The following is a 19,501-nucleotide window of genomic DNA, read 5'->3' on the forward strand; positions in this document are numbered from 1 at the left end:
GGTAACAGTGGATGTCAGAGCAAAAACCAAGCCATGAGGTCAAATAAATTATCCGTTGAGCTCTGAGACAGAATTGCGTCGAGGCACAGATCTGGGGAAGGGTACCAAAACATTTCTGCAGCATTGAAGTTCCCCAAGAACACAGTGGCCTCCATCACACTAAACTGGAAGAAGTTTGGAACCACCAAGAATCTTCCAAGAGCTGGCCACCCGGCCAAACTGAGAAATCGGGGGAGAAGGGCCTTCATCAGGGAAGGGAACAAGAACACGTGCATTTTACTGAGGAGTGTCTTCCGTCTGGCCACTCTACCGCAAAGGCCTGATTGGTGGAGTGCTGCAGAGATGGTTGTCCTTCTGGAAGTTTCTCCCATCCCCACAGAGTAACTCTCGAGCTCTGTCAGAGTGACCATCGGGTTCTTGGTCACCTCCCTGACAAAGGCCCTTCTCCCCCGATTGTGCAGTTTGGCCGGGTGGCCAGCTCTAGGAAGAGTCTTCCAAACGCCTTCCATTACAAAATGATGGTGGCCACGGTGTTCTTGGGGACCAATGCTGCAGACATTTTTTGGCACCATTCCCCAGATCTGTGCCTCGACACAATCCTGTCTCGGAGCTCTAAGGACAATTTATTTGACCTCATTGCTTGGCGTTTGATCTGACATGCATTGTCAACTGTGGGACCTTATAGACAGGTGTAATCATACACAATATGATGTCATGTGGCCTAAACAAAAACACATTCTCAGTCAAAAATACAAGTCAGAATACAGCCTTTCTATTCTCTCATTTGATTTCAGGTTCTCTGAATGTCCTTCCACTCAGAGCGAGCAGTGGTTGGACTTTTATTGTGTGTCCTCTTATGCTCCTTCAAGGCTACTTGACCAGGTAAAACTCTTTCCAGACTGGGAGCATTGGAAAGGGTTTTCTCTTCTGTATCCTCTCATGAGCTTTAAGTTCTGCCATTCATGAAAATCTATTTTTACACTGGGAGCAGAAAATGCTTTTCTCCTCTATGTATTCTCTTATGCCTTTTCAGGTTAGTTAACATGGTAAAACTCTTTTCACACTGGGAACATTGGTAAGGCTTTTCTCCTGTGTGTATCCTCTCATGAGCTTTCAGGTGCCCTATCTGAGTAAAACTCTTTCCACACTGGGAACATTGGAAAGGCTTTTCTCCTGTGTGTATCCTCTCATGAGCTTTCAGGTGCCCTATCTGAGTAAAACTCTTTCCACACTGGGAACATTGGAAAGGCTTTTCTCCTGTGTGTATCCTCTCATGAGCTTGAAGGTCCGATAACTGAGTAAAACTCATTCCACAGCTGGAACAGTGATAAGGCTTTTCTCCTGTGTGTATTTTCTCATGCCTTTTCAGGTTAGCTAACACGGCAAAACTCTTTCCACAGTGGGAGCATTGGTAAGGCTTTTCTCCTGTGTGTAGTCTCGCATGCTTTTTTAGGTTTCCTAACCAGCAAAAACTCTTTTCACAGTGGGAGCAGTGGTGTTGTCTCACTGGTTTGGGCGTCTCTGGGTCTGGTTCCCCTGAAGGACTCTTCCCGCTGTCAGAGTGAGAGTCTGGTTTCTCCCCTGCAAAAGACAAACAGAGTATCTTGTTAAACAGAAACCTGAATGAAACCTCCACATGATAAAATTGTCTTCATATGAGGTTTAATCTAGACTATATCCCTCAATAAAAGAGCAGAACTGGTCATCACAAAGTGGCTGTTGTGCTTTGTAGGCTGGGTAATTCCATTTGAATTCAATACATTTTTGACAGCATACCTTTTGATTAAAAAAAGCTTTCCTTACATGTTTGACGATGGAAGAAGTGGTAAGAAAGTGACTTTTTGTAACTGAATGTAAAAACATTCATAAGATATACAGTACCAGTCAAAAGTTGACACACCTACTCATTCCAGGGGTTTTCTTTATATTTACTATTTTTTACATTGTAGAATAGTGAAGACATGAAATAACACATATGGAATGATGTAGTAACCAAAAAAGTGGTAAACAAATCAAAATATATTTTAGAATCTTCAAAGTTGCCACCCTTTGCCTTCATGACAGCTTTGCGCACTCTTGGCATTCTCTCAACCAGATTCACCTGGAATGCTTTTCCAACAGTCTTGAAGGAGTTCCCACATATGCTGATCAATTGTTGGCTGTTTTTCCTTCACTCTGCGGTCCATTCATCCCAAACCATCTCAATTGGGTTGAGGTCGGGTGATTGTGGTGGCCAGGTCATCTGATGCAGCACTCCATCACTCTCCTTCTTGGTCAAATAGCCCTTACACAGCCTGGAGTTGTGTTGGGAGATCATCCTGCTGAGAAACAAATGATAGTCCCACTAAGCGCAAACCAGATGGGATGGTGTATCGCTTCAGAATGCTGTGATAGCCAGACAGGTGTGTGCCTTTCCAAATCATGTCCAATCAATTGAATTTACCACAGGTGGTCTCCAATCAAGTTGTAGAAACATCTCAAATCAAATTTTATTTGTCACATACACATGGTTAGCAGATGTTAATGCGAGTGTAGCGAAATGCTTGTGCTTCTAGTTCCGAAAATGCAGTAATAACCAACGAGTAATCTAGCTAACAATTCCAAAACTACTACCGTATACACACAAGTGTAAAGGGATAAAGACTATGTACATAAAGATATATGAACGAGTGATGGTACAGAGCGGCATAGGCAAGATGCAGTAGATGGTATCGAGTACAGTATATACATATGAGATGAGTATGTAAACAATGTGGCATAGTTTAAAGTGGCTAGTGATACATGTATTACATAAAGATGCGGTAGATGATATAGACTACAGTATATACGTATACATATGAGATAAATAATGTAGGGTATGTAAACATTATATTAAGTAGTATTATTTAAAGTGGCTAGTGATATATTTTACATCAATTCCCATCAATTCCCATTATTAAAGTGGCTGGAGTTGAGTCAGTGTGTTGGCAGCAGCCACTCAATGTTAGTGGTGGCTGTTTAACAGTCTGATGGCCTTGAGATAAGAAGCTGCACTGACCTCGCCTTCTGGATGATAGCGGGATGAACAGGCAGTGGCTCGGGTGGTTGTTGTCCTTGATGATCTTTATGGCCTTCCTGTGACATCGGGTGGTGTAGGAGGGCAGGTAGTTTTCCCCCGGTGATGCGTTGTGCAAACCTCACTACCCTCTGGAGAGCCTTACGGTTGTGGGCGGAGCAGTTGCCATACCAGGAGGTGATACAGCCCGACAGGATGCTCTCGATTGTGCATCTGTAGAAGTTTGTGAGTGCTTTTAGTGACAAGCCAAATTTCTTCAGCCTCCTGAGGTTGAAGAGGCGCTGCTGCTCCTTCTTCACGATGCTGTCTGTGTGGGTGGACCAATTCAGTTTGTCAGTTTGTCTGTGATGTGTACGCCGAGGAACTTAAAACTTACTACCCTCTCCACTACTGTTCCATCGATGTGGATAGGGGGGTGTTCCCTCTGCTGTTTCCTGAAGTCCACAATCATGTTTCCGGCGCCGACTGAGATGGCCGCCTCGCTTCGCGTTCCTAGGAAACTATGCAGTTTTTTGTTTTTTTACGTGTCATTTCTTACATTAGTACCCCAGGTCATCTTAGGTTTCATTACATACAGTCGAGAAGAACTACTGAATATAAGATCAGCGTCAACTCACCATCAGTACGACCAAGAATATGTTTTCCGCGACGCGGATCCTGTGTTCTGCCTTACAAACAGGACAACGGAATGGATCGTATGCAGCGACCCAAGGAAACGACTCTGAAAAAGAGGGAAACGCGGCGGTGTTCTGGTCAGACTCCGGAGACGGGCACATCGCGCACCACTTCCCAGCATTCTTCTTGCCAATGTCCAGTCTCTCGACAACAAGGTTGATGAAATCCGAGCAAGGGTGGCATTCCAGAGGGACATCAGAGACTGCAACGTTCTCTGCTTTACAGAAACATGGCTTACTGGGAAGATGCTATCCAGGGCGGTGCAGCCAACGGGTTTCTCCACGCATCGCGCCGACAGAAAGATACATCTCTCTGGTAAGAAGAGTGGCGGGGGCGTATGCCTCATGACTAACGATGGTGTGATGAAGGAAACATACAGGAACTCAAATCCTTCTGTTCACCTGATTTAGAATTCCTCACAATCAAATGTAGACCGCATTATCTTCCAAGAGAATTCTCTTCGATTATAATCACAGCCGTATATATCCCCCCCAAGCAGACACATCAATGGCTCTGAACGAACTTTATTTAACTCTTTGCAAACTGGAAACCATTTATCCGGAGGCTGCATTCATTGTAGCTGGGGATTTTAACAAAGCTAATCTGAAAACAAGACTCCATAAATTTTATCAGCATATTGACTGCGCAACCAGGGGTGGTAAAACCTTGGATCATTGTTACTCTAACTTCCGCGACGCATATAAGGCCCTGCCCCGCCCCCCTTTCGGGAAAGCTGACCACGACTCCATTTTGCTGATTCCTGCCTACAGGCAGAAATTAAAACAAGAGGCTCCCACGCTGAGGTCTGTCCAACGCTGGTCAGAACAAGCTGACTCTACACTCCAAGACGGCTTCCATCACGTGGACTGGGACATGTTTCGTATTGCGTCAGATGGAAATATTGACGAATACGCTGATTTGGTGTGCGAGTTCATTAGAACGTGCGTCGAAGATGTCGTTCCCATAGCAACGATAAAAACATTCCCAAACCAGAAACCGTGGATTGATGGCAGCATTCGCATGAAACTGAAAGCGCGAACCACTGCTTTTAATTAGGGCAAGGTGTCTGGTAACATGTCCGAATATAAACAATGCAGCTATTCCCTCCGCAAGGCTATTAAACAAGCTAAGCGTCAGTGCAGAGACAAAGTGGAATCTCAATTCAACGGCTCAGACACAAGAGGCATGTGGCAGGGTCTACAGTCAATCACGGACTACAAGAAGGAACCCAGCCCAGTCACGGACCAGGATGTCTTGCTCCCAGGCAGACTAAATAACTTTTTTGCCCGCTTTGAGGACAATACAGTGCCCCTGACACGGCCCGCAACGAAAACATGCGGTCTCTCCTTCACTGCAGCAGAGGTGAGTAAGACATTTAAACGTGTTAACCCTCGCAAGGCTGCAGGGCCAGACGGCATCCCCAGCCGCGCCCTCAGAGCATGCGCAGACCAGCTGGCCGGTGTGTTTACGGACATATTCAATCAATCCCTATACCAGTCTGCTGTTCCCACATGCTTCAAGAGGGCCACCATTGTTCCTGTTCCCAAGAAAGCTAAGGTAACTGAGCTAAACGACTACCGCCCCGTAGCACTCACTTCCGTCATCATGAACTGCTTTGAGAGACTAGTCAAGGACCATATCACCTCCACCCTACCTGATACCCTAGACCCACTCCAATTTGCTTACCGCCCAAATAGGTCCACAGACGATGCAATCTCAACCACACTGCACACTGCCCTAACCCACCTGGACAAAAGGAATACCTATGTGAGAATGCTGTTCATCGACTACAGCTCGGCATTAAACACCATAGTACCCTCCAAGCTCGTCATCAAGCTCGAGACCCTGGGCCTCGACCCCGCCCTGTGCAACTGGGTACTGGACTTCCTGACGGGCCGCCCTCAGGTGGTGAGGGTAGGCAACAACATCTCCTCCCCGCTGATCCTCAACACGGGGGCCCCACAAGGGTGTGTTCTGAGCCCTCTCCTGTACTCCCTGTTCACCCACGACTGCGTGGCCACGCACACGCACGCCTCCAACTCAATCATCAAGTTTGCAGACGACACAACAGTGGTAGGCTTGATTACCAACATTTACATTTACATTTAAGTCATTTAGCAGACGCTCTTATCCAGAGCGACTTACAAATTGGTGCATTCACCTTATGACATCGAGTGGAACAGTCACTTTACAATAGTGCATCTAAATCTTAAAGGGGGGTGGGGTGAGAGGGATTACTTATCCTATCCTAGGTATTCCTTAAAGAGGTGGGGTTTCAGGTGTCTCCGGAAGGTGGTGATTGACTCCGCTGTCCTGGCGTCGTGAGGGAGTTTGTTCCACCATTGGGGGGCCAGAGCAGCGAACAGTTTTGACTGGGCTGAGCGGGAGCTGTACTTCCTCAGTGGTAGGGAGGCGAGCAGGCCAGAGGTGGATGAACGCAGTGCCCTTGTTTGGGTGTACGGCCTGATCAGAGCCTGGAGGTACTGAGGTGCCGTTCCCCTCACAGCTCCGTAGGCAAGCACCATGGTCTTGTAGCGGATGCGAGCTTCAACTGGAAGCCAGTGGAGAGAACGGAGGAGCGGGGTGACATGAGAGAACTTGGGAAGGTTGAACACCAGACGGGCTGCGGCGTTCTGGATGAGTTGAAGGGGTTTAATGGCACAGGCAGGGAGCCCAGCCAACAGCGAGTTGCAGTAATCCAGACGGGAGATGACAAGTGCCTGGATTAGGACCTGCGCCGCTTCCTGTGTGAGGCAGGGTCGTACTCTGCGGATGTTGTAGAGCATGAACCTACAGGAACGGGCCACCGCCTTGATGTTGGTTGAGAACGACAGGGTGTTGTCCAGGATCACGCCAAGGTTCTTAGCGCTCTGGGAGGAGGACACAATGGAGTTGTCAACCGTGATGGCGAGATCATGGAACGGGCAGTCCTTCCCTGGGAGGAAGAGCAGCTCCGTCTTGCCGAGGTTCAGCTTGAGGTGGTGATCCGTCATCCACACTGATATGTCTGCCAGACATGCAGAGATGCGATTCGCCACCTGGTCATCAGAAGGGGGAAAGGAGAAGATTAATTGTGTGTCGTCTGCATAGCAATGATAGGAGAGACCATGTGAGGTTATGACAGAGCCAAGTGACTTGGTGTATAGCGAGAATAGGAGAGGGCCTAGAACAGAGCCCTGGGGGACACCAGTGGTGAGAGCGCGTGGTGAGGAGACAGATTCTCGCCACGCCACCTGGTAGGAGCGACCTGTCAGGTAGGACGCAATCCAAGCGTGGGCCGCGCCGGAGATGCCCAACTCGGAGAGGGTGGAGAGGAGGATCTGATGGTTCACAGTATCGAAGGCAGCCGATAGATCTAGAAGGATGAGAGCAGAGGAGAGAGAGTTAGCTTTAGCAGTGCGGAGCGCCTCCGTGATACAGAGGAGAGCAGTCTCAGTTGAATGACTAGTCTTGAAACCTGACTGATTTGGATCAAGAAGGTCATTCAGAGAGAGATAGCGGGAGAGCTGGCCAAGGACGGCACGTTCAAGAGTTTTGGAGAGAAAAGAAAGAAGGGATACTGGTCTGTAATTGTTGACATCGGAGGGATCGAGTGTAGGTTTTTTCAGAAGGGTGCAACTCTCGCTCTCTTGAAGACGGAAGGGACGTAGCCAGCGGTCAGGGATGAGTTGATGAGCGAGGTGAGGTAAGGGAGAAGGTCTCCGGAAATGGTCTGGAGAAGAGAGGAGGGGATAGGGTCAAGCGGGCAGGTTGTTGGGCGGCCGGCCGTCACAAGATGCGAGATTTCATCTGGAGAGAGAGGGGAGAAAGAGGTCAGAGCACAGGGTAGGGCAGTGTGAGCAGAACCAGCGGTGTCGTTTGACTTAGCAAACGAGGATCGGATGTCGTCGACCTTCTTTTCAAAATGGTTGACGAAGTCATCTGCAGAGAGGGAGGAGGGGGAGGAGGATTCAGGAGGGAGGAGAAGGTGGCAAAGAGCTTCCTAGGGTTAGAGGCAGATGCTTGGAATTTAGAGTGGTAGAAAGTGGCTTTAGCAGCAGAGACAGAGGAGGAAAATGTAGAGAGGAGGGAGTGAAAGGATGCCAGGTCCGCAGGGAGGCGAGTTTTCCTCCATTTCCACTCGGCTGCCCGGAGCCCTGTTCTGTGAGCTCGCAATGAGTCATCGAGCCACGGAGCGGGAGGGGAGGACCGAGCCGGCCTGGAGGATAGGGGACATAGAGAGTCAAAGGATGCAGAGAGGGAGGAGAGGAGGGTTGAGGAGGCAGAATCAGGAGATAGGTTGGAGAAGATTTGAGCAGAGGGAAGAGATGATAGGATGGAAGAGGAGAGAGTAGCGGGGGAGAGAGAGCGAAGGTTGGGACGGCGCGATACCATCCGAGTAGGGGCAGTGTGGGAGGTGTTGGATGAGAGCGAGAGGGAAAAGGATACAAGGTAGTGGTCGGAGACTTGGAGGGGAGTTGCAATGAGGTTAGTGGAAGAACAGCATCTAGTAAAGATGAGGTCGAGCGTATTGCCTGCCTTGTGAGTAGGGGGGGAAGGTGAGAGGGTGAGGTCAAAAGAGGAGAGGAGTGGAAAGAAGGAGGCAGAGAGGAATGAGTCAAAGGTAGACGTGGGGAGGTTAAAGTCGCCCAGAACTCTGAGAGGTGAGCCGTCCTCAGGAAAGGAGCTTATCAAGGCATCAAGCTCATTGATGAACTCTCCGAGGGAACCTGGAGGGCGTTAAATGATAAGGATGTTAAGCTTGAAAGGGCTGGTAACTGTGACAGCATGGAATTCAAAGGAGGCGATAGACAGATGGGTAAGGGGAGAAAGAGAGAATGACCACTTGGGAGAGATGAGGATCCCGGTGCCACCACCCCGCTGACCAGAAGCTCTCGGGGTGTGCGAGAACACGTGGGCGGACGAAGAGAGAGCAGTAGGAGTAGCAGTGTTGTCTGTGGTGATCCATGTTTCCGTCAGTGCCAAGAAGTCGAGGGACTGGAGGGAGGCATAGGCTGAGATGAACTCTGCCTTGTTGGCCGCAGATCGGCAGTTCCAGAGGCTACCGGAGACCTGGAACTCCACGTGGGTCGTGCGCGCTGGGACCACCAGATTAGGGTGGCCGCGGCCACGCGGTGTGGAGCGTTTGTATGGTCTGTGCAGAGAGGAGAGAACAGGGATAGACAGACACATAGTTGACAGGCTACAGAAGCTAGCTACGAGCAAACAAATCAAACCGTTATACTGTAATGAAATAAAATGAAAATGTGATACTACCTGTGAATGCGACCGGGTTGTTGAGTCTATTCAGAAGACGTTGGCTAGCTGTCGGCTAGCTGTTGGCTAGCTAGCAGAGTCTCCTACGTTAAGGACGACAAATAGCTGGCTAGCTAACCTCGGTAATTTAAGATAATCACTCTAAGACTACACACTCTAAACTACACAATTATCTTGGATACGAAGACAGCAAAGACAGCTATGTAGCTAGCTAACACTACACTAATCAAGTCGTTCAGTTGAGTGTAATAGTTTCTCCAGTGCAGCTAATCAGCGGACGTTAGCTAGCTGGCTAGTGAAGACTACGTTAGGACGGCGAAATACGATAATTACGCAACTATCTTTGATACAAAGACGGCTATGTAGCTAGCTAAGAAGAAATTGCTAAGATTTAGACAAATCAAACCGTTGTGCTATAATGAAATGTAATGAAATGTAATGAAAAAGTTATACTACCTGCAGAGCGAAGTGTCGATGCGACCTGCAGAGCGTGCAGAGACGGCCTACAGGGAGGAGGTGAGGGCCCTCGGAGTGTGGTGTCAGGAAAATAACCTCACACTCAACGTCAACAAAACTAAGGAGATGATTAGGGACTTCAGGAAACAGCAGAGGGAACTCCCCCCTATCCACATCGATGGAACAGTAGTGGAGAGGGTAGCTAGTTTTAAGTTCCTCGGCATACACATCACAGACAAACTGAATTGGTCGACTCACACTGACAGCGTCGTGAAGAAGGCGCAGCAGCGCCTATTCAACCTCAGGAGGCTGAAGAAATTCGGCTTGTCACCAAAAGCACTCACAAACTTCTACAGATGCACAATCGAGAGCATCCTGGCGGGCTGTATCACCGCCTGGTACGGCAACTGCTCCGCCCTCAACCGTAAGGCTCTCCAGAGGGTAGTGAGGACTGCACAACGCATCACCGGGGGCAAACTACCTGCCCTCCAGGACACCTACACCACCCGTTGTTACAGGAAGGCCATAAAGATCATCAAGGACATCAACCACCCGAACCACTGCCTGTTCACCCCGCTATCATCCAGAAGGCGAGGTCAGTACAGGTGCATCAAAGCTGGGACCGAGAGACTGAAAAACAGCTTCTATCTCAAGGCCATCAGACTGTTAAACAGCCACCACTAACATTGAGTGGCTGCTGCCAACACACTGTCATTGACACTGACCCAACTCCAGCCATTTTAATAATGGGAATTGATGGGAAATGATGTAAATATATCACTAGCCACTTTAAACAATGCTACCTTATATAATGTTACTTACCCTACATTATTCATCTCATATGCATATGTATATACTGTACTCTACATCATCGACTGCATCCTTATGTAATACATGTATCACTAGCCACTTTAACTATGCCACTTTGTTTACTTTGTCTACACACTCATCTCATATGTATATACTGTACTCGATACCATCTACTGTATGCTGCTCTGTACCATCACTCATTCATATATCCTTATGTACATATTCCTTATCCCCTTACACTGTGTATAAGACAGTAGTTTTGGAATTGTTAGTTAGATTACTTGTTGGTTATCACTGCATTGTCAGAACTAGAAGCACAAGCATTTCGCTACACTCGCATTAACATCTGCTAACCATGTGTATGTGACAAATAAAATTTGATTTGATCTCCTTAGTTTTGTTGATGTTGAGTGTGAGGTTATTTTCCTGACACCACACTGCGAGGGCCCTCACCTCCTCCCTGTAGGCCGTTTCGTCGTTGTTGGTAATCAAGCCTACCACTGTTGTGTCGTCCGCAAACTTGATGATTGAGTTGGAGGCGTGCGTGGCCACTCAGTCGTGGGTGAACAGGGAGTACAGGAGAGGGCTCAGAACGCACCCTTGTGGGGCCCCAGTGTTGAGGATCAGCGGGTTGGAGATGTTGTTACCTACCCTCACCACCTGGGGGCGGTTCGTCAGGAAGTCCAGTTGCACAGGGCGGGGTCGAGACCCAGGGTCTCGAGCTTGATGACGAGTTTGGAGGGTACTATGGTGTTAAATGCTGAGCTGTAGTCGATGAACAGCATTCTCACATAGGTATTCCTCTTGTCCAGATGGGTTAGGACAGTGTGCAGTGTGGTTGAAATTGCATCGTCTGTGGACCTATTTAGGCGGTAAGCAAATTGGAGTGGGTCTAGGGTGTCAGGTAGGGTGGAGGTGATATGGTCCTTGACTAGTCTCTCAAAGCACTTCATGATGACGGAAGTGAGTGCTACGGGGCGGTAGTCGTTTAGCTCAGTTACCTTAGCTTTCTTGGGAACAGGAACAATGGTGGCCCTCTTGAAGCATGTGGGAACAGCAGACTGGTATAGGGATTGATTAAATATGTCCGTGAACACACCAGCCAGCTGGTCTGCGCATGCTCCGAGGGCTCGGGCTGGGGATTCCGTCCGGTCCTGCAGCCTTGCGAGGGTTAACACGTTTAAATGTTTTACTCACCTCGGCTGCAGTGAAGGAGAGTCCGCATGTTTTGGTTGTGGGCCGTGTCAGTGGCACTGTATTGTCCTCAAAGCGGGCAAAAAAGTTATTTAGTCTGCCTGGGAGCAAGGCATCCTGGTCCGTGACTGGGCTGGTTTTCTTTTTGTAATCTGTGATTGACTGTAGACCCTGCCACATACCTCCTGTGTCGGAGCCGTTGAATTGAGATTCTACTTTGTCTCTATACTGACGCTTAGCTTGTTTGATTGCCTTGCGGAGGGAATAGTTACACTGTTTGTATTCGGTCATGTTTCCGGTCACCTTGCCCTGATTAAAAGCAGTGGCTTTCAGTTTCACGTGAATGCTGCCATCAATCCACAGTTTCTGGTTTGGGAATGTTTTAATCGTTTCTATGGGAACGACATCTTCAACGCACGTTCTAATGAACTCTCTCAACGAATCAGCGTATTCGTCAATGTTGTTGTTTGACGCAATACGAAAAATATCCCAGTCCACGTGATGGAAGCAGTCTTGAAGCGTGGAATCAGATTGGTCGGACCAGCATTGAACAGACCTCAGCGTGGGAGCTTCTTGTTTTAGCTTCTGTCTGTAGGCAGGGAGCAACAAAATGGAGTCGTGGTCAGCTTTTCCAAAAGGAGGGCGGGCCTTATATGCATCACGGAAGTTAGAATAGCAATAATCCAAGGTTTTACCAGCCCTGGTTGCGCAATCGATATACTGATACAATTTAGGGAGTCTTGTTTTCAGATTAGCCTTGTTAAAATCCCCACCTACAATGAATGCAGACTCAGGATGTGTGGATTAGTTTGCAAAGAGTCAAATAAAGTTTGTTCAGAGCCATTGATGTGTCTGCTTGGGGGGGGGAATATATACGGCTGTGATTATAATCGAAGAGAATTCCCTTGGTAGATAATGCGGTCGACATTTAATTGTGATGAATTCTAAATCAGGTGAACAGAAGGATTTGAGTTCCTGTATGTTGTTGTGACCACACCATGTCACGTTAACCATAAAGCTACACCCCCCGCCCCTCTTCTTACCAGAAAGATGTTTGTTTCTGTCGGCGCGATGCGTGGAGAAACCAGCTGGCTGCACCGACTCCGATAGCGTCTCTCGAGTGAGCCATGTTTCCGTGAAGAAAAGTATGTTACAGTCCCTGATGTCCCTCTGGAATGCTATCCTTGCTCAGATTTCATCAACCTTGTTGTCAAGAGACTGGACATTGGCGAGTAGTATGCTAGGGAGTGGCGCGCGATGTGCCCGTCTCCGGAGCCTGACCAGAAGACTGCTTCGTTTGCCTCTTTTACGACGTCGTTGTTTTGGGTCGCAGGCTGGGATCCATTCCGTTGTCCTGGGTGGAAGGCAGAACACAAGGATCCGCTCTGGGAAAGTCATATTCTTGGTCGTACTGATGGTGAGTTGACGCTGCTCTTATATTCAGTAATTCTTCTCGACTGTATGTATTGAAACCTAAGATGAGAAATAACACGTAAAAAAACTGCATAGTTTCCTAGGAACGCGAAGTGAGGCAGCCATCTCTGTCGGCGCCAGAAGGCGATGATCAATGGAAACAGTATGCACCTGAGCTCAATTTCAAGTCTCATAGTAAAAGGTTTGAATACTTATGTACATAGTAATAAGTAAATCATAAATAATAATGTTTTTTCTTATAATAAATTAAGCATTTTTTCTAAAAACCTATTTATGCTTTTTCATTATGGGGTATTGTGTGTAGATTGATTAGGATTTTTATTTATTGTAGAGTAAGGCTGTAACATAAAATGTGGAAAGACTTTAGTGACATAAATAAGGGATTAAAGACCTCCCATTTTTTTATATATATATACAGTGGGGCAAAAAAGTATTTAGTCAGCCACCAATTGTGCAAGTTCTCCCACTTAAAAAGATGAGGCCTGTATTTTTTTAAATCATAGGTACACTTCAACTATGACAGACAAAATGAGAAAAAAAATCCAGAAAATCACATTTTTGATACTCAAAATTAAATAGCAAAATTATCCTTGGTATAACCTTAAAACATTTCTCATTCCGTTGTCGTTGGAGTGAGGCCTAGCCTACTGGTGAAGGGGGTCTCATTCATATTGGAAATTATTTGGCAATCCTTTCTTTGGGGTAATTATATCATTTGGGAAAATGCATTTCAATTTATTTACCTGTTAGACCCACCACTATGTAATTTCTCTCCTGTTCTATTAGACCCACCACTATGTAATCTCTCTCCTGTTCTATTAGACCCACCACTATGTAATCTCTCTCCTGTTCTATTGGACACACCACTATATAATTTCTCTCCTGTTCTATTGGACACACCACTATGTAATTTCTCTCCTGTTCTATTGGACCCACCACTATGTAATCTCTCTCCTGTTCTATTGGACACACCACTATGTAATTTCTCTCCTGTTCTATTGGACCCACCACTATGTAATCTCTCTCCTGTTCTATTGGACCCACCACTATGTAATCTCTCTCCTGTTCTATTGGACACACCACTATATAATTTCTCTCCTGTTCTATTGGACCCACCACTATGTAATCTCTCTCCTGTTCTATTGGACACACCACTATGTAATTTCTCTCCTGTTCTATGAGACCCACCACTATGTCATTTCCCTCCTGTTCTATTAGACCCACCACTATGTCATTTCTCTCCTGTTCTATTGGATCCACCACTATGTAATTTCTCTCCTGTTCTATTCCACCCACCACTATGTCATTTCTCTCCTGTTCTATTAAACCCACCACTATGTCATTTCTCTCCTGTTCTCTGTCAGATATGAACCTCTACCAGGTGGACTGTATAGAATGGTGTGTTCTAATAAAACACTATAGGAGTTGTCTCCAGATGCATATTCATGCCATGACGCTAGTAGCTTAACATTTCTCTCCATTGAATACAGGCGGTTGAAGTCAACAACCCTCATAGAATATAAACAAGATTACAATAATACGATGAATCCACCAGTCCAAATAAAGAATAGGTGGGAGCAAGACAACCCACAGTGCCGCTTTGTGGACAATTATACTCCCCTCGTTAGGACGGAGAGACATCTTTTCAGTATATACATAATGTTTGGTGTAGCCAACCCAACTCTCAAATGGCACTATTGGGGGACACGGTGTGTAGTAAATCATCACAACACAAAAATCACTACATGCCGTGCCACCCAGTCTGCGGTCAGCAGATAGACCCTTCTCAAATATACATGTTAAGTCACTTTTTCGAAACGGAACGTAGAAAACAAGCTGTAGCTTGCTCTCTACGTCGTCTGATGATTCTAGACATATCAGTCGTCATCCCAGGGCCCTCCGTTGAAGAGGTATTGACAAGCCAACTCCGAATATCCAAAGTTAAAAACACATTTAAGGCGGTACTTACTGGTGTTAATCAGATCTCCCCTCTCCAACTCTTCATCTTCCAATGTGACAGTAATCTCCCCTTGGTTCTTCACTCCAAAAACTGCATCATCATCTTTCTCTTCCTCCTCCTCTTTCACTCTGAACTCGTCTTCCTCTTCTTTCACTGAAACGTCTTCCTCTTCTTCTTTCACTTTAACAGCCCCACCTTCTACTTCTTGTTTAACTGTAACATCCTCCTCTTCCTTCTCCTCTTTCACGACAACGTTCAGCCCCAGAGTTTCTTTCTCCGTCCAGCAGACCTCTTCTTTAACAGGAGAGGAGTTTAGGGAGCTCATGGTCGGGGATGTTAACTAGCTAGCTATCATTAGCAACTAGGCTAGTGCTAACTTAACCAGCCAGCTACTTTAGCTGAATAATACAAAATAACGTAATATTAAATTAAATAGTTTAACAAGTAGATACGACAGACGTGTGTCTAAAACACAGTATCTAATATACATCGAAAGCATATAAATAGCTTGAATCTTTCGGCTATGTTGGCTAGCAAGCTACCGAGGTGATTGACGAGCTGTTTCTGAAGAACCGTCCACTAGATTAACGTCACCCTGGCAGCGTCGCCTGAAAGACGCACATCGCCGTTTGCTGACTGGAGGGTAAACGCAGTTGAGGATCATATTTTATTTTAAGATAAAGTTCATTTTAAATGTATTTAAATTAACTTTTTTTAAACTTTAGTTTACAGCGCATTCTGAAAGTATTCAGACCCCTTGACTGTTTCCACATGTTGTTACCTTACAGCCTTATTCTAAAATGGATTAAATAGAACATGTTCCTCATCAATCTTCACACAATATTTTTATTTAACTAGGCAGAACAAATTCTTATTTACAATGACGGCCTACCCCGTCCAAACATGAAAGATGCTGGCCCAATTGTGCGTCCCTATGGGACTCCCAATCACGGCCAGATATGATTCAGTGCCTTAGACCGTTGTGCCACTCGGGAGCCTGTAAAGCAAAGGTTACTGAACTAAATGACTATCGCCCCGTAGCATTTACTTCCGTCATCATGAAGTACTTTGAGAGACTAGTCAAGGATCATATCACCTCCACCTTACCTGTCACCCTAGACCCACTTCAATTTGCTTTACCACCCCAATAGATCCACAGACGATGCAATCACCATCACACTGCTCATCTGGACAAGAGGAATACCTGTGTAAGAATGCTGTTCATTGACTATAGCTCAGCATTCAACACCATAGTACCCTCCAAGCTCTTCATTAAGCTTGAGGCCCTGGGTCTGAACCCCGCCCTGTGTAACTGGGTCCTGGACTTCCTGACTTCCAACACCCCCAGGTGGTGATACCCACAAGGATGGGTGCTCAGCCCCCTCCTGTACTTCCTGTTCACCCATGACTGCGTGGCCACGCATGCCTCAATCATCAAGTTTGCAGACAACACAACAGTAGTAGGCCTGATTACCAGCAATGATGAGACAGCCTACAGGGCAGAAGTGAGGGCCCTGGGAGTGTGGTGCCAGGAAAATAACCTCTCACCAAACATCAACAAAACAAAGGAGATGATTGTGGACTTCAGGAAACAGCAGAAGGAGCACCCCCCCTATCCACATCGATGGGACCGCAGTGGAGAAGGTGGAAAACTTCAGGTTCCTCGGTGTACACATTACTGACAAACTGAAATGGTCCACCAAACACAGACAGTGTGGTGTAGAAGGTGCAACAGCGACTCTTCAACCTCAGGAGGGGGTTGAGAGCATCCTATCAGGCTGTATCACCGGCCGGTACGGCAACTGCACCACCCACAACTGCACCCCCCCCCCCCCCCCCTGCAAACCCTGCAAACTACCTGCCCTCCAGGACATCTACAGGACCCGATGTCACAGGAAGGCCAAAAATATCATCAAGGACAACAACCACCCAAGCCACTGCCTGTTCACCCCGCTATCATACAGAAGGCGAGGTCAGTACAGGTACATCAAAGCCGGGACAGAGAGACTGAAAAACAGGTTCTATCTCAAGGCCATCAGACTGTTAAATAGCCATAAGTAGCACATTAGAGGCTGCTGCCTATATACATCGACTTGGAATCACTGGCCATTTTAAAACTAGTCACTAATAATGTTTACATATTTTGCATTACTCACCTGATATATTTAATTCTATTCTATTCTACTGTATCTTAGTCTATGTATTACTCATCTCATATGTATATACTGTATTATATCCTATTCTACTGTATCAAAGTCTATGTATTACTCATCTCATATGTATATACTGTATTCTATCCTATTCTACTGTGTCTTAGTCTATGCCGCTCTGACATTACTCCCCTACATTTGTATACATTTTTAATTCCATTCCTTTAGATGTGTGTATTGTTGTGAAGTTGTTCGATATTACTGCAATGTTGTCCTTGAGTGTCCCGGCCAGAGCCCGGACTTGAACCCGATCAAACATCTCTGGAGAGACATGAAAATAGCTGTGCAGCGACGCTCCCCATGCAAACTAACAGAGCTTGAGAGGATCTTCAGAGAAGAATGGGAGAAACTCACTAAATACAGGTGTGCCAAGCTTGTAGCGACATACCCAAGAAGACTCAAGGCTGCAATCGCTGCCAAAAGTGTTTCAACAAAGTACTGCGTAAAGGGTCTGAACACTTATGTAAATGTGAGATTGGGCCGTTGCCATCACACTTCCATGATTAGTAAGAACTAGGGTAGATTTATAGGACTATTGTTTTTTATAATTCATACATACTTTCCTAACACTAAAATGTACCTAAATAATCTACAAGATCCGAGTATTTTTAAATCTACCAGTTGGAGATGGATGATGACTTTCTTTAATTGATAGATTAGATTCTAGAACTAGATTCTGTTCTCTTCATCTATTCTGTAGAGTCTGTTGACAACATTCTAATTAAAATGTATTCAACCGTATTTAAACGGGTTAAGATGAAATGTACTCTAAACCCTACTGAATGAAAACTTCAAGACAAAATATGTTGACCAACAATTGTGAGGGTTTTCAGCAAGGTAGCAACACATGCAGAGTGTGTGTAGGCAAGGCATCGAGATCGGCCCCGGTCTCCTGGTAAAAACACTGACACCTCCTCCTACTAAAACACAGACACCTCCTCCTACTAAAACACAGACACCTCCTCATTCAGCATTTATGTTCTTTTTGAGAAATTGGCACTACTGTCTCTGGGTAAAAAACTACTTGTGGGTAAAAAAAATAATCTACCTGTCTATGAATTTGAGAGGTTACATTTATCCAGATACTCAACTAGTCTAAAGAAGGCCAGTTGTATTGCTTGTTTAATCCGAATGACAGTTTTCAGCTGTGCTAACATAATTGCAAAAGGGTTTTCTAATGATCAACTAGCTTTTTAAAATTACAAACTTGGATTAGCTAACACAACGTGCCATTGGAACACAGGAGTGATGGTTGCTGATAATGGGCAACTGTACGCCTATGTAGATATTCCATAAACAATCTGCCGTTTCCAGCTACAATAGTCATTTACAACATTAACAATGTCTAGACTGTATTTCGGATCAATTTGATGTTATTTTAATGGAAAAATCTCTTCCTTTTAAAAACAAGGTCATTTCTAAGTGAGCCCAACCTGTTGAACAGTAGTGTACATCTACATCCTCCCATGTCGCTGAACCAATGAACAATAATTCCCTATTACAGGAAAAACACTATTTCCATTGATCAATAATTCCATACTACAGGAAAAACACTATTTCCATTGATATAATTGACATAATCAAAACATAATATTTTTAAAACTATTTTTATCTGATTTTCGACATGATCATGTCTTGAGCTGAACAAAAAAAATGTAGACCTATGTTTAAAACATAAGTCAGAACACAGGCTCTCTATTCGCTCATGTGATTTCAAGTCCTCTGACTGGGAAAATGTCTTTTCACAATGAGAGCAGTGGTATGTCTTCTCCTTCTGTGTCTTAGTATGTTGGAAAGGCTTTTCTCCTGTGTGTGTTCTCTCATGCCTTTTCAAGCTCCCTAAACGAGTAAAACTATTTTCACACCGGGAACATTGGTAAGGTTTTTCTCCTGAGTGTATTCGTTGGTCCTTCTGTAGCTCAGTTGGTAGAGCATGGTGCTTGTAACGCCAGGGTAGTGGGTTCGATTCCCGGGACCACCCATACGTAGAATGTATGCACACATGACTGTAAGTCGCTTTGGATAAAAGTGTCTGCTAAATGGCATATATTGATGGGTAAAACTCTTTTCACAATTGGAACATTGGTAAGGCTTTTCTCCTGTGCGTATTCTCTCATGGGCCTTCAGGCTCACATACCACCTAAAATTCCTTCCACAGTGGGAACAGTGATAAGGCTTCTCTCCAGTGTGTCCCTTCTCATGTGTTTTCAGGCTCCCTAACTGATTAAAACTCTTTACACAGTAGGAACAGTGATAAGGCTTCTCTCCTGAGTGTATTCTCATGTGTATTTTCAGGTTCCCTAACCCAGTAAATATCTTTCCATACTGAGAGCAGTGGTAGGTCTTCCTATCTTCTGTGTGAATTTCTTCATGTTGTTTGTTTGTTTTAGGTACCGTAACTGGGTAAACCTCTTTCCACACTGGGAACATTGGAAACGCTTTTCTCTTGTG

At 45.8% G+C, this 19,501-nt stretch overlaps 1 protein-coding gene across 1 annotated transcript; it reads right to left on the bottom strand.

The window, feature by feature from the left end:
* Nucleotides 1-611: 611 nt before the first annotated feature.
* On the bottom strand, nucleotides 612-15,454 carry LOC124018196 (zinc finger protein 239-like). The gene is made up of 2 exons (XM_046333466.1): nucleotides 14,850-15,454; nucleotides 612-1,581 (listed from the first exon to the last, which is right to left on the bottom strand). Exons 1-2 carry the CDS (start codon nucleotides 15,163-15,165, stop codon nucleotides 977-979), a joined length of 921 nt encoding a protein of 306 aa, XP_046189422.1. The 5' UTR covers nucleotides 15,166-15,454; the 3' UTR covers nucleotides 612-976.
* Between the last annotated feature and the right edge of the window lie 4,047 nt (nucleotides 15,455-19,501).

Source organism: Oncorhynchus gorbuscha, unplaced genomic scaffold (genome assembly GCF_021184085.1).
Source record: "Oncorhynchus gorbuscha isolate QuinsamMale2020 ecotype Even-year unplaced genomic scaffold, OgorEven_v1.0 Un_scaffold_428, whole genome shotgun sequence".
In the NCBI taxonomy this organism is placed as follows: domain Eukaryota; kingdom Metazoa; phylum Chordata; class Actinopteri; order Salmoniformes; family Salmonidae; genus Oncorhynchus; species Oncorhynchus gorbuscha.